This window comes from Myxocyprinus asiaticus, chromosome 3 (assembly GCF_019703515.2).
Source record: "Myxocyprinus asiaticus isolate MX2 ecotype Aquarium Trade chromosome 3, UBuf_Myxa_2, whole genome shotgun sequence".
Taxonomy (NCBI): domain Eukaryota; kingdom Metazoa; phylum Chordata; class Actinopteri; order Cypriniformes; family Catostomidae; genus Myxocyprinus; species Myxocyprinus asiaticus.
In genome coordinates, this window is record NC_059346.1 from 1,298,397 (window position 1) to 1,318,195 (window position 19,799).

Consider the following 19,799-nt stretch of genomic DNA (forward strand, 5'->3'; position numbering starts at 1 on the left):
GTGTCCGGTGCCATACATCAGCCGGAAGCTTTCGGCAAGAGAAATGAGGTACAGCACTGTTGAGGAGGAGTGTCTGGCCATCAAGTGGGCGGTCCTCACCCTTTGGTACTACCTCCTGGGATGGGCTTTCACCCTCTGTTCAGACCACACCCTGCTCCAGTGGCTCCATCGCATGAAGGATACCAACACATGGATCACCTGTTTGTATCTGGCTCTTCAGCCTTTAAAATTCAAGGTGGTCCACAGCCCGGGGGCACAGATGGCTGTTGCGGTCTTCCTCTCCAGAATTGGGGGGCGGATGGCTCCCTGGCCTGAGTCGGGCGGTGAGTGTATGTGGTGGTGGGGCTAGGTTAAGCGCCGGCTTGTGAATGGAGAGCGAAATTAGGAGATGAGAACAGTAAGGATCATCACCTGGTAGGGCCGTAGCTAATGGGGTGAAAGATGATAACGATTCTAGAGGCCCACAGCAAATTTTTAACTGTATTTTTTTTATACAAAAGGGGCCAGACCAATATACAGTCAGGGGCCCCAGAATTCTTTGCTACGGCTCTGTCACCTGGCAATGATTGTTTCTAAGAGCTATTTGTCATTGCAGTGAGAGTTGGAGATGTATTTAGGAGCGAGCCAGACACCAGTGAGGGGGAGCTACCACACACACCCAGAGACTATGCTGAACCGTTTCCGCTGGAAAGCGTGATTGAGTTTAAAATAAACATACCTGTTGAGTTGGATTCACCGTCTCCCACTTCCTCCTCTCCCCTAACTGCAAACTTGTTAAAGTATTATCTTAATTTGATAGTCTAAAAAGCATTTGCATAAGTTGACCAATTTTGCCCTATAACGATTGCCCCTATATCTACACTATATCGCTATAACCCCTAAGTGTTTCGTAAAAAGACCCTTTTTTAAAAACAATAATTTTAATCAAAACAAACTGAAAAGAAATAAAAAGGTGTGCCTTTAGTACAATGGACAGTTAAATCAAATTTCTTTAGTTCCTCTAAAAATTTACAGTAAGAATTAGTTGATGTATATAGACATTTTATTTTATTAATACTGACTTATAAGTGCAGACCGGACAGCGAAGTGCCAAAGTATATCTTTTCTGTAAATGAACCCAGATTTTCCTTGAGTGCCATTTATTTCAGCCGTTGACGGTTATAAGGTACCATAGAAAATATAGATTTCTTCTATACAAACCAGAAATCATACAGGAGCAAAACAAGTGTAGCATTACAGACGTCAACCTCCGAGAACGGAGCAATTATGGACAAACACCTTCGATTTTCAAAACTGGAATGTGTTGGAGAAATATCAAAAGACAGGAAGGACAACAGAAAGCAAAGAACACAAAAATAAGTAGTCTTTTGATATTTTTAATACATGGTTACCTGTACATGAGGAAGAAAGAAACACTAAAATTAAACATTTTGAAATTATAATATCCCTTTTCATTAAGCAATGAAGTTAATACTAGATCAATTCGTAACTACTCAATCATACATATATTAGATCACACAGAGTAGAAAGAAAAAAAAAATATAATTAAAAGTTATTCCAATGGGACTGTACAGGACTCCACAGTGTGTACTGGTTAGGGGGCTTCAGAGAAATGGGGGTGGTACCAAACAAGACGCAACTTTGATCTTTGAATACTTTGAATATAAAAAACGACACTTAATTAATACACAGGTAGGCTCTCGGGCTTAGCAGTCTTGAATGCTTTAAAGTTTAAGTTTAAAGAACATACATAAAAGTTCATCTGTATGCAAGATGCAACATCAAATTTCAAATTACACATTCACAATCTTTGACAAATTTCAGTATGAAAACAGAGAACAGAAAAACAGGGACAGTTTTCCTGTAAAATGCAGGACAAAAAAAAGTCTTTGATTTGATTATATATATTTTTAAATAAACTATTTAGTCAAGTATCGAGCATACATACATAGTTTTACAAGATAGCAAAGGCAAAAAAACAACCTCACAATATATGCAAGAGACCACCCTTTCCCGTCAAATCACTGGAATAAAAAATTATCCATATACGTTTAAAAAAAATCTCTCTAAGAACTACAAGTTAAACGCCTGTCAAAATATTAGAGAAGTCCATCTTTGTTTCAAAAATGAAATAAGATATTGCACCTTTGTTTTTTAACCAGAGTACAATAAAACGACAATGAAAAACAGAATACAAAGTACATGAGGAATTACATCAGGAACTCACCGCCATTTGCCAACATCATTCATTGTATTTTTGAGTAACAAAATAATATATTTTTCTGTAACAAAATCACAGTTTTTTTTATCTCACTGAATTATAATGCTTCATGAATAAGAAAGAAAACATTTTGTACATATTCTTAAAACATTTCATGACAAACAAAACGATAACGTATTCGAGACTGCTAAGCCCACAATCATTTTATTGCAACAGAACTAGAAAAATAATAGATTATATTGCGCGATTGATGAAAATGTTACAACTCCGGGGTTCGTTTTGGTTTGTGATAACATTGAATTCGATAAGAAGAATAGAAAACAAACCCACTCTGAAACAGTCCAAAAAGGATCCCGGAAATTGCCCATTCAAATAATGGAGTACACAAGTATTTAGTAACAATTTAATGTCCTGATTTAGAAATAGATCTCTCTCTCTCTCTCGCTCTTTTTTTTTTTTTTTTTAATCATACAAGTCATTCTACAGCTAGTGTTTCTCACTAAGAAAAAAAGTCAAAGTCTTCAAGGCGTTGCAAATCTAGAAACCTCTGTTACAAAAGGTCTGTTTCCTCCTCGCAGTGATTCAAAAATCTTCAACTAAAGGGTCTGTGGTCGCCGCTTTAATGATCCTACAGGACAGAGGAACCCAAAAGATTACAACACAGAAAATCTTTGTTGATAATTACGCAATAAGTGACTATATTGAAAATACAGAACTTTCATAAACACTTACTACTTCATAATAATGTGTCATCCACTGACAGATAAACAAGGTTAATAGTGCAGTAATACACACAGCAGTGTTGGGCAGATTACTTCTGAGATGTAATCCATGTATATGGATTACATGTAAAATATTACATTACTGATTAATGTTTATTCATTACTGACACTTGTAGGTAATCTTATCTGATTACTTTCAGATGATTATCTACATTTAATTATTAAAGGAATATTCCGGGTTGGATACAAGTTCAGCTCAATCGACAGCATTTGTAGTTTAATAGTGATTAGCACAAATATGTATTTCGACTCGACCCTCCTTTTCTTTAAATCTGTGTTCCAGTGAGACACTTCCAATGGAAGTCAATGGGGTCAATTGTTAGAGGGTTCAACGTCAGAAATGTGAATCTTATAATTTTATAAAACCACTTACATTAATTCTTCTGTTAAAACTCGTGTATTATTGGAGCTGTAAAGTTATCGTCATTTTTACAGTCGTTTTAGGATTTTAGGGTTTGTTGACATTACATCATCATGGTAACAAAGTTGTAAAATTGTCTATAATTTTACACAGATGTGGATAGTAAGTGATTTAATCACAGTAAAATCATGTTCACACACATATTGTTTATGTCTTGTTTATACTTTTGAAACAGTGAGTATTTTAACGTTTACAGATTGACCCCATTGACTTCCATTGTAAGTCTCTCACTGGAACACACATTTGTACTTTTTTTTTTTTTTTTTTTTAAATGATCCTCTTTTCTCCCCAATTTTAAAATGCCCAATTCCCACTACTTAGTAGGTCCTCGTGGTGGTGCGGTTACTCGCCTCAATCCGGGTGACGGAGGACAAGTCTCAGTTGCCTCCACTTCTGAGACCGTCAATCCGCGCATCTTATCACGTGACTCGTTGTGCATGACACTGCGGAGACTCACAGCATGTGGAGGCTCATGCTACTCTCCACGATCCACACACAACTTACCACACGCCCCATTGAGAGCGAGAACCACTAATCACGACCACGAGGAGGTTACCCCATGTGGCTCTACCCTCCCTAGCAACCGGGCCAATTTGGTTGCTTAGGAGACCTGGCTGGAGTCACTCAGCACGCCCTGGGATTCGAACTCGCGACTCCAGGTGTGATAGTCAGCGTCTTTACTCGCTGAGATACCCAGACCCCCAATTTATGCTTTTTTAAATAAATGGAGGAAGGAGTCGAAATACATTTTTGTGGTAATCAACATTATGCCACAACTGCTGTCGACTGAGATTAACTTGTGTTGATCCTGCAATATTCCTTTAATTTTTCAAGTATTAAGTATCAATTTACACTACTTCCATTCAACATTAGTAAACATAAAATCAAAACAGCAACTTGCCATTTGTCAGTCTGAGTAAAACAAAAGGTACCTGAAAAGTTACAAAAGGGAAAATAACACCAAGTTTTCAACCAGTTTTTGTGCCGTTTTGTTATCGACTGCTTGTTTCCATTCAAATGGCCTTTTACCGGTAAAATGGTGTGCGTGGTGACGTCATTCTTTATTAAAAAAATAAATAACTAAAAAATAAAAAGAAAAAAAAGAAAAACACTTTGGTCGCAAAGCTTTTGGTTTAGCGCAAAACAAATCTGCTTGAGGCGTTTCCATACAGAACTGTGTATTTCACAAATTGTGAGTATTGATACAACTTACTGAAATTGGCCAGCTTACTGTCGTTTTCATTTTACATAATTGCAATCGTAAGACACGTCAGAAGACAACATCGAAATTGAATATAATAAGAAATTGAACCAGAACTGGTGGCATTAATGAGTCTGTAATCCTATATTACACTCTTGAATTAAAAATATGGAGTCCGTTCACATTGTATAATTTTAATCGCAGCGCTGTTCTCTCTCTTCTTCATGGGATACAATACAATAAAAAAGAAACAAGTTTTTTTTTTTTCTGGTGTCTTCTCATTGGCCAACATCCATTTCAGACACTCTGTGAACTAAAACAACCGTATATATCAGGCTTACAGGCTGGACAGGTTCACTGTTTTTTACCAGCATGTCAATCACACAGGATTAATGTAAAATGGGTTATTTTTACTGGCCGTTTTGGTAAAAGATGCTGTAATCTTTACCGATGTACGAAAGCGCGGTCCAAAAAAATGTCAGGAAAATACAGCCATTAAGCTTAATGTCTTTAATGAAACTGAGGTCAACTGGAGTCTCCTCATCAGTCCAAGTGTTCCTCTCCGCTATCATGTGATGTAAATTCAGTCATTTGACACTACATTTTTTGCATTAATGTCATTTTTCTCGACAAAGTGTTTACAAACTAGTTTTTCACGATGTAGGATTTATGCGTCAAAGTGAAAAAATATTATGTTGATACTTGTGAAATTTTATAGATAATTTGCGTTTTCATCAGATATATCTGTAAACATTTTGATGTGCTAAACCGTCGCAAAAAATAAATAAATCCTTGCATGGAAATATAGTTACTGTGTGACCAAAAATGGAAAACAAAGATAACATGAATGTATTTTTAATTTTAAGAGAATTGTTATTAAGATAGTAACTGAACTTTTTATCCTGCTTTGAAATGAATGTGTGTCTAATTATTACAAATGCAAAAGTGCATTAAGATTTTTAAGGCCAAAGGATCGCTCCACGCACAGTATGCGTGACATGAATGGTCAATCCAGTCCGCGCCGGCCAGATTTTGTCGACTCGCTGACGTGGTCATTGTCTGTGCGCATCACCGGCCATTGACTCTACTAAAAGTGTATCACAAAGAAGTTGTAGTCAGCATGCAACGTGTTCGTATTCGCTGGTGGTCAGAAGATTATACTAACAAAAGGCAATGCGGTCGACTAGACGCAAGCCGATCCGGAATGCTCAAGAAAACATGGGCCTTTAACATTGGATGTAAAATCTTTTTCAATGGATGTATTTTTTAAGGCAAAGACTGCATTGTTCAGTTATAGTAATCCAATTACCAATACTTGATTTTTGTAATCCAGATTACATGTAATCACTTCCTATCCAACATTGTACATTTTAGTGCGACTGTATTGCCCAATCAACATCCAGGACCACAATTATCTGTTTAAGTGATTGAAAACGCTTAGGTGCGCTTGTGTTTACCGGAAGGCCGGGAGCCTGCGTCTGTCCCTGGCCATAATACGCCCCCTGCTGTCTGTAATACTCCACCCAGGCGGCGCTGTAGTCTGGAGGAGAACTCTGCTGAGAGCCAGGACCGGCTGCCTGAGCTGAAGACAGCGAGAGATGGAAAGAAGGGTGAGCGTGTGACAATGTCGTGCTAAATTGAATTAAAAAACACAGAGAGATGCGCTTACTCTGTTTCTTGTAATACTCCTCCCATGCTTTGCTGTAGTCCGACCCGCTGCTCTGGCCCTGGTTCTGTTGACCTGCACAGACCATGAAACAAACTCAGAGATTAAGGAACAAAACAAAAACAAAGACACTGAAAAACTAAACCAAATGATACCTATAAGTGCAAGAAGCCATTATGGGCCAAGCACAAATGTGGGAAGCAAACCATAAGACTGGGTAGATTTGTGGAACTGTAGGGAAAAAAATTTGTTTGACAAAATTCGAAAAGGCGAAAATTTGAGTTTAGAGGAAACTTAAACCAATCGTAAAAGACAAAAAAGAGATGAGAGGAAATTTTTTGGAAAATATTTTGCTTCTTGTTCAACAGTTATAAGCCAATACAGTAGATGTGTGACATTTTCAACTTTTGGTGGCGCTAAAGGGTTTGAGAGAACGACCCCGAAATGGACAACTTGAATGTTCAGGCCAACTCCAATCAGTGTGCCAAATTTAACAACTTTTTACCACACGGGTCAGGAGGCTGCCACAGACTCCCAGCCAGACGGAACAGAAGAATAAGATAACTAAAGGTTAGGGTATACTTTCAGGCGTTCAGCCTTTCAACGTATACTCTTTTGATCGCAAGGCCACACAGACGCGTTCCACACATGCACAGTGGGACTGCTTTGTGACACTCTTTTAGTACAGTTAATGGCAGGTGCACGTACAGATGATGCAAACGGTCCGTGTGCATTATTAAGTTGGGGTTGGGGACTGAAACTGCTCGAAATGTCCCAAGAAATCAGAAGATAAGCAGAATTTTGTTTCTAAGCTTTTTGGTTAAAAAGTTATAAGCTAAAAAGTATGTAGGTGAAATTTTGAACTGATGGTGGCACTAGAGGGATTGAGAGAATGACTCCAAAATTGGCAACAAGAATGTTCAGCCTAGTTTCAAACAGTGTGCCAAATTTCACAACTTTTTACCAAACTGTTCTAGGGGTTGCCATAGACTTTCAGACATAGGAAACAGACGAATAAGAGAACTGACACAACAGAGGTGTCTACACACCTTCAGTGTTTGGCCCCTAAGAATGCTTGGCAAGATAAAACACTCCAAGTAGATGTTTTAAGCTTATATTTACCATGATAAAGCCCTAAAATACACTAACACCCTATCCCACCCAGCCAAATGCAAAATGTCATGGGCCTCCTCTTTAACCGCAAATCTCTCGACTTCATCAAGAACCTCCATTAATCTTCTTTGCCAAACGCAGCCCTCAATCTCACCTAAACCTTAACAATATTTACGTAGAAAACTACTGGTTAATTTCCCTCTTATAAGAGCCACTTGCCTAGCTTTTTATAATACTGCTCCCATGCTTTGGAATAGTCCATCTGGCTGGTCTGGGATCCATTGTGACCTGAAATCCCCAAAATCAAATGAACATGAAGGTAAACAAAAGTCCAGTGACATTTGAAGGGAACAAAGAGTCTCAAATGAGGCAAAGTGCAGGAGTAAGGTCCACTTACTGGGGTCCTGTTGGCCCTGTGGCTGCCATGTCTGGTATGTGGTACCCCACCCTCCAGTCATGAATGTCTGCGGACCACTAAAAACACAACACACATTTTTCAATTATAAATATACTCAACATGAAACGGGTTACATTCAATCTAGTCTCAGCATCATTCTGAAATTGACTGCATTTGTGAAATGCTGCAACGGAGAACTCCAACCCATGATTGAGATGGTAGTAATAATTGGGGGCTTGTCCAGGATTTGAACTAGAGACCTCACACACCCCAAATGAAAATGGGAACCCCCAGTCTGCCAGTGGACCATCTGATGCATATTGCACACAAAAACATCAAAAGCTGGTTGAAATGGACAGTTCTAATCAGACTGGATGACTGGCTTCCACATCATTTACAGGAGTCAAGGTGCACAGTCATGTTCCTAATCAACAAGGAGTGCTTTCAATGAATCCATTGGATTGGACAGTTTAAGTCCATAACATCTAACTTTTCAAAGATATTCAATATTTTAATTACGACACTTAAGAGTAAGAAAATACTCACTTCTGGTGAGGGGTGGCTGGTCCTTGGGTGAAAGGACTGAGTCCAAAACTGCCATTTCCGCCCATTCCAGTGGCCTAAATGAGGACAGGAGGAAAACGAGACAGAGATTAAACAAGATACTGGGCAAGGTCAATGGTTACAGATATCCATGCTGGTTCTGAATATGCATACTTCTCTACTAGACAATATGCTAAAAACAATATGCCAATGGTGTTGGGTGTCCGAATCCACATTATTCATAAAATAGAAGGCGCAACATACCCAAATGACCTACTACATCCAGCAAGATTCTGAAGCTTACACTTTATTATTCAATAATGCCACGGGAGCAGAGGAGAAGTCATATTAAAAATGGTGAATTTAAAATGCTGTTTTAAATATGCGGAGAACAGCGAATCGGGCTGCTCATTTAAACTATAAGTGCTGTGTATACCAAGAAAATTATTTCAGTACAAAGATAACTTATGTTGATATTAAGTAACAAATGGTCTTCATTACTTTAGAGCACCTACTATGGTTTTTCAAATATTACCTTTCATGTAGTGTTATATAGTGTGTTTGTGAATGAAAAAAAGTCTAAAATCAAAGTGCATGACAAATGGAGTTATTGACTCCCAAAAGAAAGAACCGACTATGAACACCTGAAACGAGTCGTTAGTAATTCCAGACTTACTTCCTGTACTAACCTAAATAATTTGGTAACAAAAAACCCGCCTCTGGTCTTCATTGGCTGCTCGCAAACAGCTTTGACCTGCCCTCAAACACTACACTAAACGGTAGACCAATCACAACAGACTGGGACATCTGACCAATCAGAGCAGAGTATGCTCTCTGAAAAGAGTTTAGAATGAATCCTTTAGAACGGATCATTGAACAAGTCGTTTTTGACACTGGGGAAAAAAAAGGTAATGCTGCAATTTAAATTATGAGCAAATTAAAGTGTTTTTTGACCTTGGATGCATGTAAATCTGTTGTCTGAGACCTTTAAAACAAAATTAGGCATGTTTAAAAACCACACTTCATGTTGGATCATGTTGAAAAACTTTGTGGTTTGAATAGTAATTTGATAAACATCATATAATATTGCTGCGCTGCTCGGCATGTGTGGCACACCCACTAGAGGGCGCTGCTCGCTCACGCAGCGCTGACTGAAGCGGTTTAGTAATTGTGCAAGGCCATATTGCGATTTCAATCTTATTTCAATTTATCATGCAACCTTAATGGATATCATACCGAAGTCTCAGAGGTCAAAGTCTGTAGGTTTCAAAGCGCTTTGGATGGTTTTCCCCTCATCACGCAAGTGCTGCTTTCACAACTGTCACGTCCGTAACAGATGTCAAGACCAGTTTTTCCCCATTTATGCAAAAACGACAATTAATAAAAATGTAATACTTTGTTTTTAGGAGTGCCAACCCTTCTACATTCTGTGGCTATTTTTAGGGGTTCAAGCCCGTAGGGCTGAAACCCTATTGTAATTGTAAGGATTTTTATTTTTATTATTATTCTGCCCTAAAACCGACCGTGCAGACCAAACCGGATGTCATAGAGAGCTGAAACTTTGAGGGAAGGTAGTCCCCCAGAGTACTACAGTGTATTCGGCCCGATCGGCCTCAAGGTGGCACTATAGTGATCATGTTTACGTTTTGGCCCATAACTCCCAAACCGTTTGTCTCACACTCAAGCATCTTACATCATTGGATTCCTTGGCTCAAGTCGAACAAAACGTAGATCTCCAATTCCATTTTTGGGCGCTAATTTGCATAATTCGAAAAACCTACTTTTTCGAACTCCTCCTAGGCCGTATGTCCAATTCGCACAAAAACTGGGGTGTCTACTATGAACCCTCCTGACAAAAAGTTAAAGGAATTTTGATTTGAAGCATTGCGAAGATATGGCAACAAATTGGGCAGGCGTCGTCCATTTTGTACGTATTGACCAATCTCTACCAAATGAAAAAGGCCAAATGTTACGAAACTTAATACAAAGTCTCGCCTATAGGGCTACAAAAAAAAAAACTCCGCAACCGTATGATCAACGAAGTTGAAAATTGGTATGCATCTTGTAGGGGCCAAAGGCTAACAAATCCTACAATATCAGCTGGACAAATAAAAAAACATGGCCACCAGCAGCCAATCAAATTTCAGCAGCTAATAACATCAAATCTGAATGGCCGACCATTACAAAACTTGAAATATTTGTAGTCAGTGTCAGAATGAGGCTCTGTATCAAGCTTTGTGAAAATAGACCACAAGGTGGTGCTATAACAAGGACATTTATGTTTTTGCCAATAACTCCGCAACAGAGTTGAATAATCTCAAAATTCTTTTTCCTCTAATTCCTTGGACCAAGACCTACAAAATGTATATCTTCGTTTTATTGCATTTTATAAAATGTTTCCGCTATTCTCCACTAAATGTATCCGATTCTCACAAAAATTGGTGTCTACTATGAACCCTCCTGACAAAAAGTTGCAAAGATATAAGCCAACGAATTCAGGCGTTGTCCATTTTGTATGTATTGACCAATATCTACCAAACGAAAAGGCCAAATGTTACGAAACTTGATACACATATTCAACAGTTTTACATTGCTCACAAACTCTGCATTAACAATAACTTTTCCGCACATTTTAAGTCTGACTTTATCCTGTTTCAGGATCGTTGAACAAGACAGAGTCATATTTAACACCAGTTTGCAAATTCAGCAACTTACAAAGTACATATACAAATACAAATACATACCTTTTTTGCATACTTTGAAAGTTGTTAAAAGGCTTGAACCCCGACAATTGCTGCTTGCAGCTATATTTATTATTATTTTTACAAAGTGTGTGGTCTTGCAAAAACGTATGTCCCTCTTTGTCGCGTCAAGTTAATTTCCCGATCTAAACTGGGGAAAAAACTAGTCTAGGTTGAAAGTTTTCTAATGTCTGGACTGTAGGGGTCTATAATTATACATACAAATGGTTCGAAATGCTGGCAATAAGTACTTTGTACATGAGGTTGAATTCACTGCAAATGCAACGCCCGTAATGCTAGTATTGCCCAAATACTTTAACATCATTCTTACATCACTGTGGCGGCAACAAACTTCAGTGCGGTTGAAAATGCGTACTTGAGCTGCGTTATGAGTTATGAGTTCTGGCACATTACAGAACACAATAGCGAGCATCATTGAGCTGTCATCGAGTGTTTGCATTCAAGTACCTGCGTACCATATGTTTTGGGCACCTACAAAACAGACTGAGGTATTATGTAGATCACGTACCCCTATCTTTTCATCTATCAGTTGTCTGGCCATCTCCATCTGCTGAGGAGACCCACGGATGGAGAAGATCCTGATGTTGGGGTCGGTGTTTGGAGGAGGATTTCTCTGGAGCTCCACATGAGCACCAGACTGCTGGTTGATGTTCTTTATGGTTTCTCCACCTGAGCAGAACACAAAGAAGTGTTAACATTGGTAAAAGAACAAACCATTTAAGAGAATATTAAAGAGAATTATTCGTTTAAAGAGTTGGCATCCACATTTCTTGTTTACATGTTGTAGAAACAATTTAGCACATGTGTTGCCAAAAATATTGTACTAGTGAATATCAATTTGATCTTCCTAACATTCTCAAGCCACACACCATTCTTCAAGTTCAATTTGGTGAGACTGGTATAGAAAAACAAATTTCACTGGTTTTGTATCAAGAATTGAAGTTATGATATTGTGATAATAAAGCTAATCTAAGTAGCTAAGCAAATAAGACGTGGTAATTTCATTTTCCAGTTGAAGACACTAGGTATGATTGTGCGCCTGAAAAAACAACCAAAATAGACCTGGGGCGGTATGCATAGAGCTTTATGCTAAGAGTGAAATTGTAGTCTTAAAGGCCCAGATATACTTCATATAAAATCGAAGAATGAATGGGTATGTTATTTAAAACTAAATCTGGCCAAAAAGGTGTTTTTGTGTTCATTTCAGTGGTTCAGAACAGCTCGCCTGGGCGAACTTTTAGGAAAATGTCTTAACGGCTGCAAAACACCTTCTTACTGCCATTGGTTCACGTCATCGGTAGGTGTGACCTGAAGCTCCACCTACTACTTTGTTTACATTTTTCAGTCAGTATCCAATGTGAACATACTGCCGTGCAAGAACATGTCATGCGATTTTGGTTGTTTAGTCTACGAAATAAATAATATCTACTTAAACACTCAAGTGCCATCTACAGCGAACGCCATTCACACATCTTCCCAATGAATGATATGCCTCCATCACAATCCTTTTGTCTGTATTTTGCCCATTATTACTCTTTTATACACCCATCTTTGCAGTAGTATCAGTAGCCATGTTTACATGCAACCAAATAATCCATTTATAATCCAACTGATAGCTCAATCGGATTGAAAATCCTTCACATAAACACAATGATCAGTTTATAAGAAAAATATTAGCCATGTAAACATTTGAATCCGACTACTTTCTCAATCATATTCTAAATTACCTTGCACTCATGCGCAGAGATGTGGTGGGGGGGCAATTACGGACTTTGGTGCCATTTTAATTTTCTCAGCCTTTCTCCGCTTCTTCAAAACACAATGACTGACGCTACTCACATGCGCAGAAGTTTTGAGCGGAATACATGTAATGCACATGTAAACTAATATCTGTATCGGACTGCAAAGTTTAGGGGACATTTAAACAGTACATCCGGAATCTGCAATCGGATTTAATTTATTTGGATTGACGAAAATTAGTGCATGTAAACATAGCCAGTGTCATCATAAATTACAATAAAAGAGTGCAATCGGTGCATATCATGGATGATATATCAGAATGTAAACAAGACAAATTAAACTTTCTCTACTGTGCATATACATTATTTAAATTCATCATTGAGTGGTTAAAACAGCTTCTTTTACTGGCCTCATGTAAATTCTACTCATAAAAATGTGTTATCAATGACTTTATGCCTCATTCTGCATCACATTATTTTAGGTTTTCATATTTAAATGCTCCTCTAAACTCCTCCCACAGCGGTGTGGTGGATGTATGAATGTTCCGGAACAGTGTACCATTGCTCGGCTGATTAGAACTTCTTTTTACTCCTTAACGAAGAGAGCAGAAGAACTTCTCTGAAAGCATATCGGGGCCTTAAGTGTGTCAAAATTCTGAACGACATAATTTTGCTCTTATTCCTAGACTTAAAGGTGCTGTAAGCGATTCGTTCATGGAAAGGTATGCAATTTTCAAAATTTTCCTATTATTGAAAGTGTCGTGAGATATTTCATCGGTCTCCGACACCTTTGACTCTGTAAACAGCAAACAAAATGTGTGTCCACGGACCGCGGTCAATAACGCTTTTGACCTGTCAATCATTTTTCACGTTTTCATAGTATTGAAGTTGCAGTGAATTATTGTGGCTTAATGCCATTTTTATGCCATGTTGTTCATAACAGTTGTCAGTAGAGGGCGCAATTTTGCTGCTGTTATTTTAACAACCGTTTCTGCACGATGTCAGCCTCAAAGCTCATTTGGTATCTCTGGAGGGCGGGGTTTTGGAAAGAGGGGGCGTGGCTAATTCAAAGCCTCAGTCTCGAAGTAGAATGGCTAAAATCACTTACAGCACCTTTAAGAACAAGTGTGATTCATAAAGTTCATTAGTGTTAAGATTTGGTCTCAGCGGGGGCCTGGGTAGCTCAGCAAGTAAAGACGCTGACTAACACACCTGGAGTTGAGAGTTTGAATCCCAGGGTGTGCTGAGTGACTCCAGCCAGGTCTGCTAAGCAACCAAATTGGCCTGGTTGCTAGGGAGGGTAGAGTCACTATATAGTGGTTCTCGCTCTCGGTGTGGCGCGTGGCGAGTTGTGCGTGGATGCCGCGGAGAATAGCGTGAAGCCTCCACATGTGCCATGTCTGTGTTATGTTAAAACAACACACTCTCCAACAAATAAAGAGTGTGTTAAACTTGCATGATTGTGGAATTTGGGCAAATATGATTCGGAGGTGAGCGAACAAGTGAAATCCATCAACATTTTTTAATTGCATCTGATTTTTTTCATTCAATAAATTCACTTAAACTCATTATTGTGAATTAAGCATTTGAAAAATCTGATGAACTTTCAAAGGGCTGCATCAAAGTCAATAAAATCTAAATATCACTTAAATGATAAAAATCAATACATTAATATAGGGATGGGGCGATATAGTTCTCACAATATGAGGTTTACGATTCGATATAATCTCGATTCGATATAACACTTAAAAATCACAAAATATTACAGAATTGTTTATTTTCTGAAATGCAAAATGCTCATTATAATTTCTCATCAAAATTATGTTCTTAAATACACAAATCTAAATGCTCAAAGTTTAAATAATAAGAGTTTCTGCTTATGGAAAGGAGGGTGTCTACAGCCTGTTTAAAAAGCCAGAAAGGCCTCGTAAGGGGGAAGCACGGGGATGTCCAAACATCAGTTCTGTGATTATTCACTTGTGGGGGACATTCCTGGGCGGTGTGACCTTTGCTGACCCTGGGCTGAAAATGCCTCTCAATAAAGCTCCGCCTCTCTTTGGCTCCATGCCAGGGCCAATTGACTGAGCCCGATCCACTAATCTATTGTCAAACAAATTTAACTTCTGCATTAATGAAGCTATTATGAGCTCTCCAGTGAAACGGAGAGGAAGATAAAGACCCTCAGCATTCACTTCATGGACCGCGGCTGACCAACGATCTCTCATTCAAGCTTACAGAGAACTGGTTTTGTTAAATAGTGCTGGTTAAAGCGGAGACACGGTTACACTGGTGGTCTTCAACAATCAGTGAAAAAAGACTCTAACAAAGCTGGTAAACAATGAGATTTGTGTCTCAAACTACAGCACTTAAGGTCAGAGTTAACAGCATGTTTGGTACACGGAATGGGAATCTTTAAAATAGCGAATGGCATATTAGCCTAGCAAATTATTACTTAATTTGGATGCATTTTTAGCCTGACGATGCATTATATATAGATGTAAGGTTTTACTTAAAATAGGGCTGGATTATTATTTCTCTAGATACTCTAATTGTGGTTGTTCAGATGTAATATAATTAACTTTAAAAAGGTTCTTTTGTGTGGGGCAACTTTATGCCATTTTATTTATGTAGGCTACACATCCAAAACAAGCTGAGAACTTTGTTCCTAAATTACTTAATTTGCATGAAAAACAAGTATTATTTAAACGTTTAGCCCTTTAAGCTCAGATGGGCCTGCGAGGAAAAAAAAAAATGTGTCAAAACATTAATAACTACAGTCTTGATCAACACAAAATATGTATCGTTTGAAAGCTTAGAAGCTCTACTTTCCAATGCATGTAGACATTATGACCAAAACTGAACAAGTGCTTTGAAATTTGCTGATAAATCAGAAGTATTCTGTTTTGATAATTTATTAAAGTTGCACTGTACATATTATTGCAATCAGTAAAAACATCAAACTGATCAAATAGTCATGTGTCATATGTTGTTGGAAAGCTCTCAAAGAGTAGAATACAACCAGCCTATTTGTTTTACTCACAGACAAAAATATAGAGAGTAATAGCTAAGTATATATCTTTGACAATTATGTTGATGTTACTTATATGCCGCGTTTTCACTTGTAACTTCACGATAAATAAACAGAACATAAAATATCACATATCATTATTAGAGGCGATTATCTTTCAATTGAGTCCACACACAAGATAATCAGATGCAGAGATCATTAGATAATCCACATGAAGCACAATGTTACATATGACCACCAGGAGATGGCGCCAAATACATGACACAGACTCAATGATGACTCAAATGACACAGAATGAAACTCATTCTGTGAAATCTCATTACTAAAATCATGTCTGCATGCTATGCAAACCTTTAGTCATTGTTGTGTTTGCATGTGTAATTAGTTCTTATGTACAATTATTATGTTTTATTTTTTTGGAGATGCTTTTGGACACTATGATAAATTATATTTGATTGCTTTGTCGCATCAACAATTTTTCAGAGCCACCTTATTTACACCCAGAGATAATGTTAAATAAGAAAAATAAGAAAGTCCAACTTTGGCTCAATTTATTTGGTAATTTTTCAGCAGTTTCTTAGGCTGAGTGTCTAAGAATTTATCAATCTAGATAATTTTTTTTTTTACGTTTTCTTTACAATGATACCAAACACTTGACCATTCTTGTTTTTTTTTTGTCAAGTTATAAGCCTTTAATTTTGGTCTGTGCCACTGAAACAGAAAATCTTTAAAAATAGTCACAGCTTAAAAGGATTAATAAATTATATGCAGAAATCGAGCAACGTAACAATTCTGTACAAGGATGTCCTTACTGATGCTTCTGATTTGACAATGCATCCTTGCACTTGCACACAGCGGACAAAAAAAAATGCATGGTAAATCAAACATTTTAACGCAACACGAGTAGACCTAAACGAAGAGCTGTAATTGACATTTTTCACGATTGGTTAATTGCTGCAGCTGTAGTTGTAATCCTGATTATTTTTTCAGATTAATTGTGCAGCCCTTACTTAAACACTTTAAAGTATTTTACATAATGCAAAACAAATGTCGTATGTTTCAGTTTAATAACAGATTATTTACATGCATCTTGGCGATAAACAACTAAAAGCAAAAACAAAACATTTTACATGAAATATTTTTTTTTAAGTTTAAAAATGTGAAAGACAAATTATGCAATATAAAATATTTATTTTTTGTTGCATGATTTTCAGAATGAATAAGGGAATGTATTCTTTGAATTTTGTATTATTTAGATGCAGAGTTCAACGCTATATTTTTGTATTACTAAGTCACTGAATGAAGCAGCGGTCAATGTGTTGAGTTTGGGTTTTAAAGTGAATATCAGACCCACCAGCCGTAGAGATATTAATCACTGTGGACAAAAAAAGGAGGTTGACAGAGGCAGAACCCCAGAGCACACCTCCAGACAGCACAAGAGAGCGTTAAACTGATGAAAGTGTCACACAAGAGAAGACCACCCAGTGCTGTGTTTTACCCCATAGAAAAACAATGAAGAGCGTTTAAGCATTTATAAGTGTCATTTTTATAAACTGATGTTTGGAGCAGACAGGATGAGCTTTGCATTTAGAAATCTGAATAATGATAATAAGAGAACCTTAACACTAAAACTTTTCTCTTTTGTAACTCATGTAAGATTTGATCAGGTCAAAAGTGTGCATGTGATGATGTTCTAACCTTTTCCAATCACAAGGCCACACTTATCAGCAGGTATTGTGTAGGTGACTTCCTGCAGTCCTCCAGGGGTTCCCATGCTCCAATCACTACGACCTCTGCCACGACCTCTAGGTCCAATTGGACCTCCAAAACCGTCACGCTCCTGAGGAGATACGAGGGACCCAAGAGAATAGGGAAATTAAGATAAAAAACAAAGTTTTAGGTATTGTCCCATTCCAGAATCTCACATAGATGTGGGACTGAGAACTAAGAATAAAACGGGGATCCAACTATTATCAGTGAATAACCACTTAAAGGGATATTTCACCCAAAAATGAAAATTCTCATTTACTCATCCTCATGCCATCCCAGATGACTTACTTTCTTCTGCAGAACACAAATGAAGATTTTCAGAAGAATATTTCAGCTCTGTAGGTCCATACAATGTAAGTGAATAGTGACAAACTTTGAAGCTCCATTAAAGCACATAAAGGCAGCATAAAAGTAATGCATAAGACTCCAGTGGTTTTCAGAAGTGATATGATAGGTTTGGGTGAGAAATAGATCAATATTTAAGTCCTTTTTTACTATAAATTCTCCTCCCTGGCCAGTAGGTGGTGATATGCACGAACAATGCAAATTGTCAAAAACAAAAGTGAAAGTGGAGATTTATAGTAAAAAAGGACTTAAATATTTATCTGTTTCTCACCCACATCTATCATATCACTTCTGAAGGCATGGATTAAACCACTGGAGTCTAATGAATTACCTTTATGCTCCTTTTATGTGCTTTTTAGAGCTTCAAAGTTCTGGTCACCATTCACTTGCATTGAATGGACTTACAGAACTGAAACATTCTACTAAACTTAATTTGTGTTCTACAGAGGAAAGTCATAGAGGTTTGGAATGACAGTGCAGGTAATTGACAATTAATTTTTGCTGAACAGTTCCTTTATTTGTTTGAGTAGTGCAGATGTACCTGTGCTGTGTGCACCAGCTCATTGATGAGGTGAACGGCGTGCTGACATCGATCGGTCTGACCCATCACCTGAGCGATCCGGTCTGGACTGATACCATCATCTGAAACGCACACACACGTTTAGGAGTAAAGATAGAAGATTTACAAGACTACCAGGGGATTTAAAACATAGAAGAATCTGATTTGAACATGTCACACTTTTAAACAAACTTTAACTAAAGACACAGCTACAGAGCTGCGCAGAATTTAAGAATCAGCCCCTTTGAATTCACAAGAGCGAATCTGAATTGAATCAGCCACACTTTACAGGATGTTAAACTGGAATTTGAATGACGAGGAGAAATTTACACAACTGAGGAATCTGACTAATTATGCCTATTTATTCTCAGAACCAAGTTAAATACTTCCAAAACAATTAACTAATAATTGACACATACAGTGGCAAGAAAAAGTATGTGAACCCTTTGGAATTACTTGGATTTATGTATTAATTTGTATTAAAATCTGGTTTGATCTTCATCTAAGTTACAATAATGAACAAACACAATCTGTTTTAACTAATAACACACACATTATTGTATTGTTATTGTACATACTGAATACATCATTCAAACATTCACAGTGTAGGTTGGGAAAAAGTATGTGAACCCCTAGGCTAATGACGTCAACAAAAGCTAATTAGAATCAGGTGTTGGCAAACCTGGAGTCCAGTTAATGAAACGAGATTGGAGGTGTGGGTTAGAGCTACTTTGACTTAGAAAAAGCACTCAAATATTTTGAGTTTGCTCATTCACATGAAGCATCTGCTGACGTGGACCATGCCTCGCAAAAAAGATCTCAGAAGACCTATGATCAAGAATTGCTGCTTTGCATAAAGCTGAAAAGGGTTACAGAGTTATCGTGTAGAGCTTAAATATTCATCTGTCCACAGTTAGACAAACTGTCTATAAATGGAGATGATTTAGTACTATAGGTACTCTCTCTAGAAGTGGCCGTCCAGTCAAGATGACTCAAAGGGCACACCGCAGAATGCTCAATGAGGTAAAAAAGAACCCTAGAGTGACAGATAAAGACTTGAAGGAATCATTGGAGCTGGTTAACATCTCTGTTCATGAGTCTACTATACAGAAAACATTAAACAGGTATGGTGTCCATGGCAGGACATCATGAAGGAAGCCGCTGCTTTCCAACAAAAACATTTCTGCACACCTGAAGTTTGCCAAAGACCACCTTGACACTTACTTTTTCCACAGAACTCTGAATGTTTAAT

General features: G+C 37.8%; 1 protein-coding gene across 2 annotated transcripts in view; it reads right to left on the reverse strand.

The window, feature by feature from the left end:
- Window positions 1–1,360: 1,360 nt before the first annotated feature.
- The window catches only part of LOC127423410 (far upstream element-binding protein 3-like), a 48,871-nt gene continuing 30,432 nt past the window's right edge, over window positions 1,361–19,799 (reverse strand). The window contains exons 11-19 of one of the 2 annotated variants that reach the window (XM_051667673.1): window positions 18,530–18,630; window positions 17,572–17,713; window positions 11,615–11,775; window positions 8,348–8,421; window positions 7,802–7,878; window positions 7,624–7,692; window positions 6,295–6,366; window positions 6,083–6,207; window positions 1,361–2,849 (exon numbers count right to left, since the gene is read on the reverse strand). In XM_051667673.1, coding sequence (XP_051523633.1) covers window positions 2,841–2,849; window positions 6,083–6,207; window positions 6,295–6,366; window positions 7,624–7,692; window positions 7,802–7,878; window positions 8,348–8,421; window positions 11,615–11,775; window positions 17,572–17,713; window positions 18,530–18,630 — 830 coding nt within the window. In that variant the 3' untranslated portion in view covers window positions 1,361–2,840. The remainder of the gene's footprint in view (window positions 2,850–6,082; window positions 6,208–6,294; window positions 6,367–7,623; window positions 7,693–7,801; window positions 7,879–8,347; window positions 8,422–11,614; window positions 11,776–17,571; window positions 17,714–18,529; window positions 18,631–19,799) is intronic. The other variant, XM_051667683.1, reaches the window with a different exon arrangement.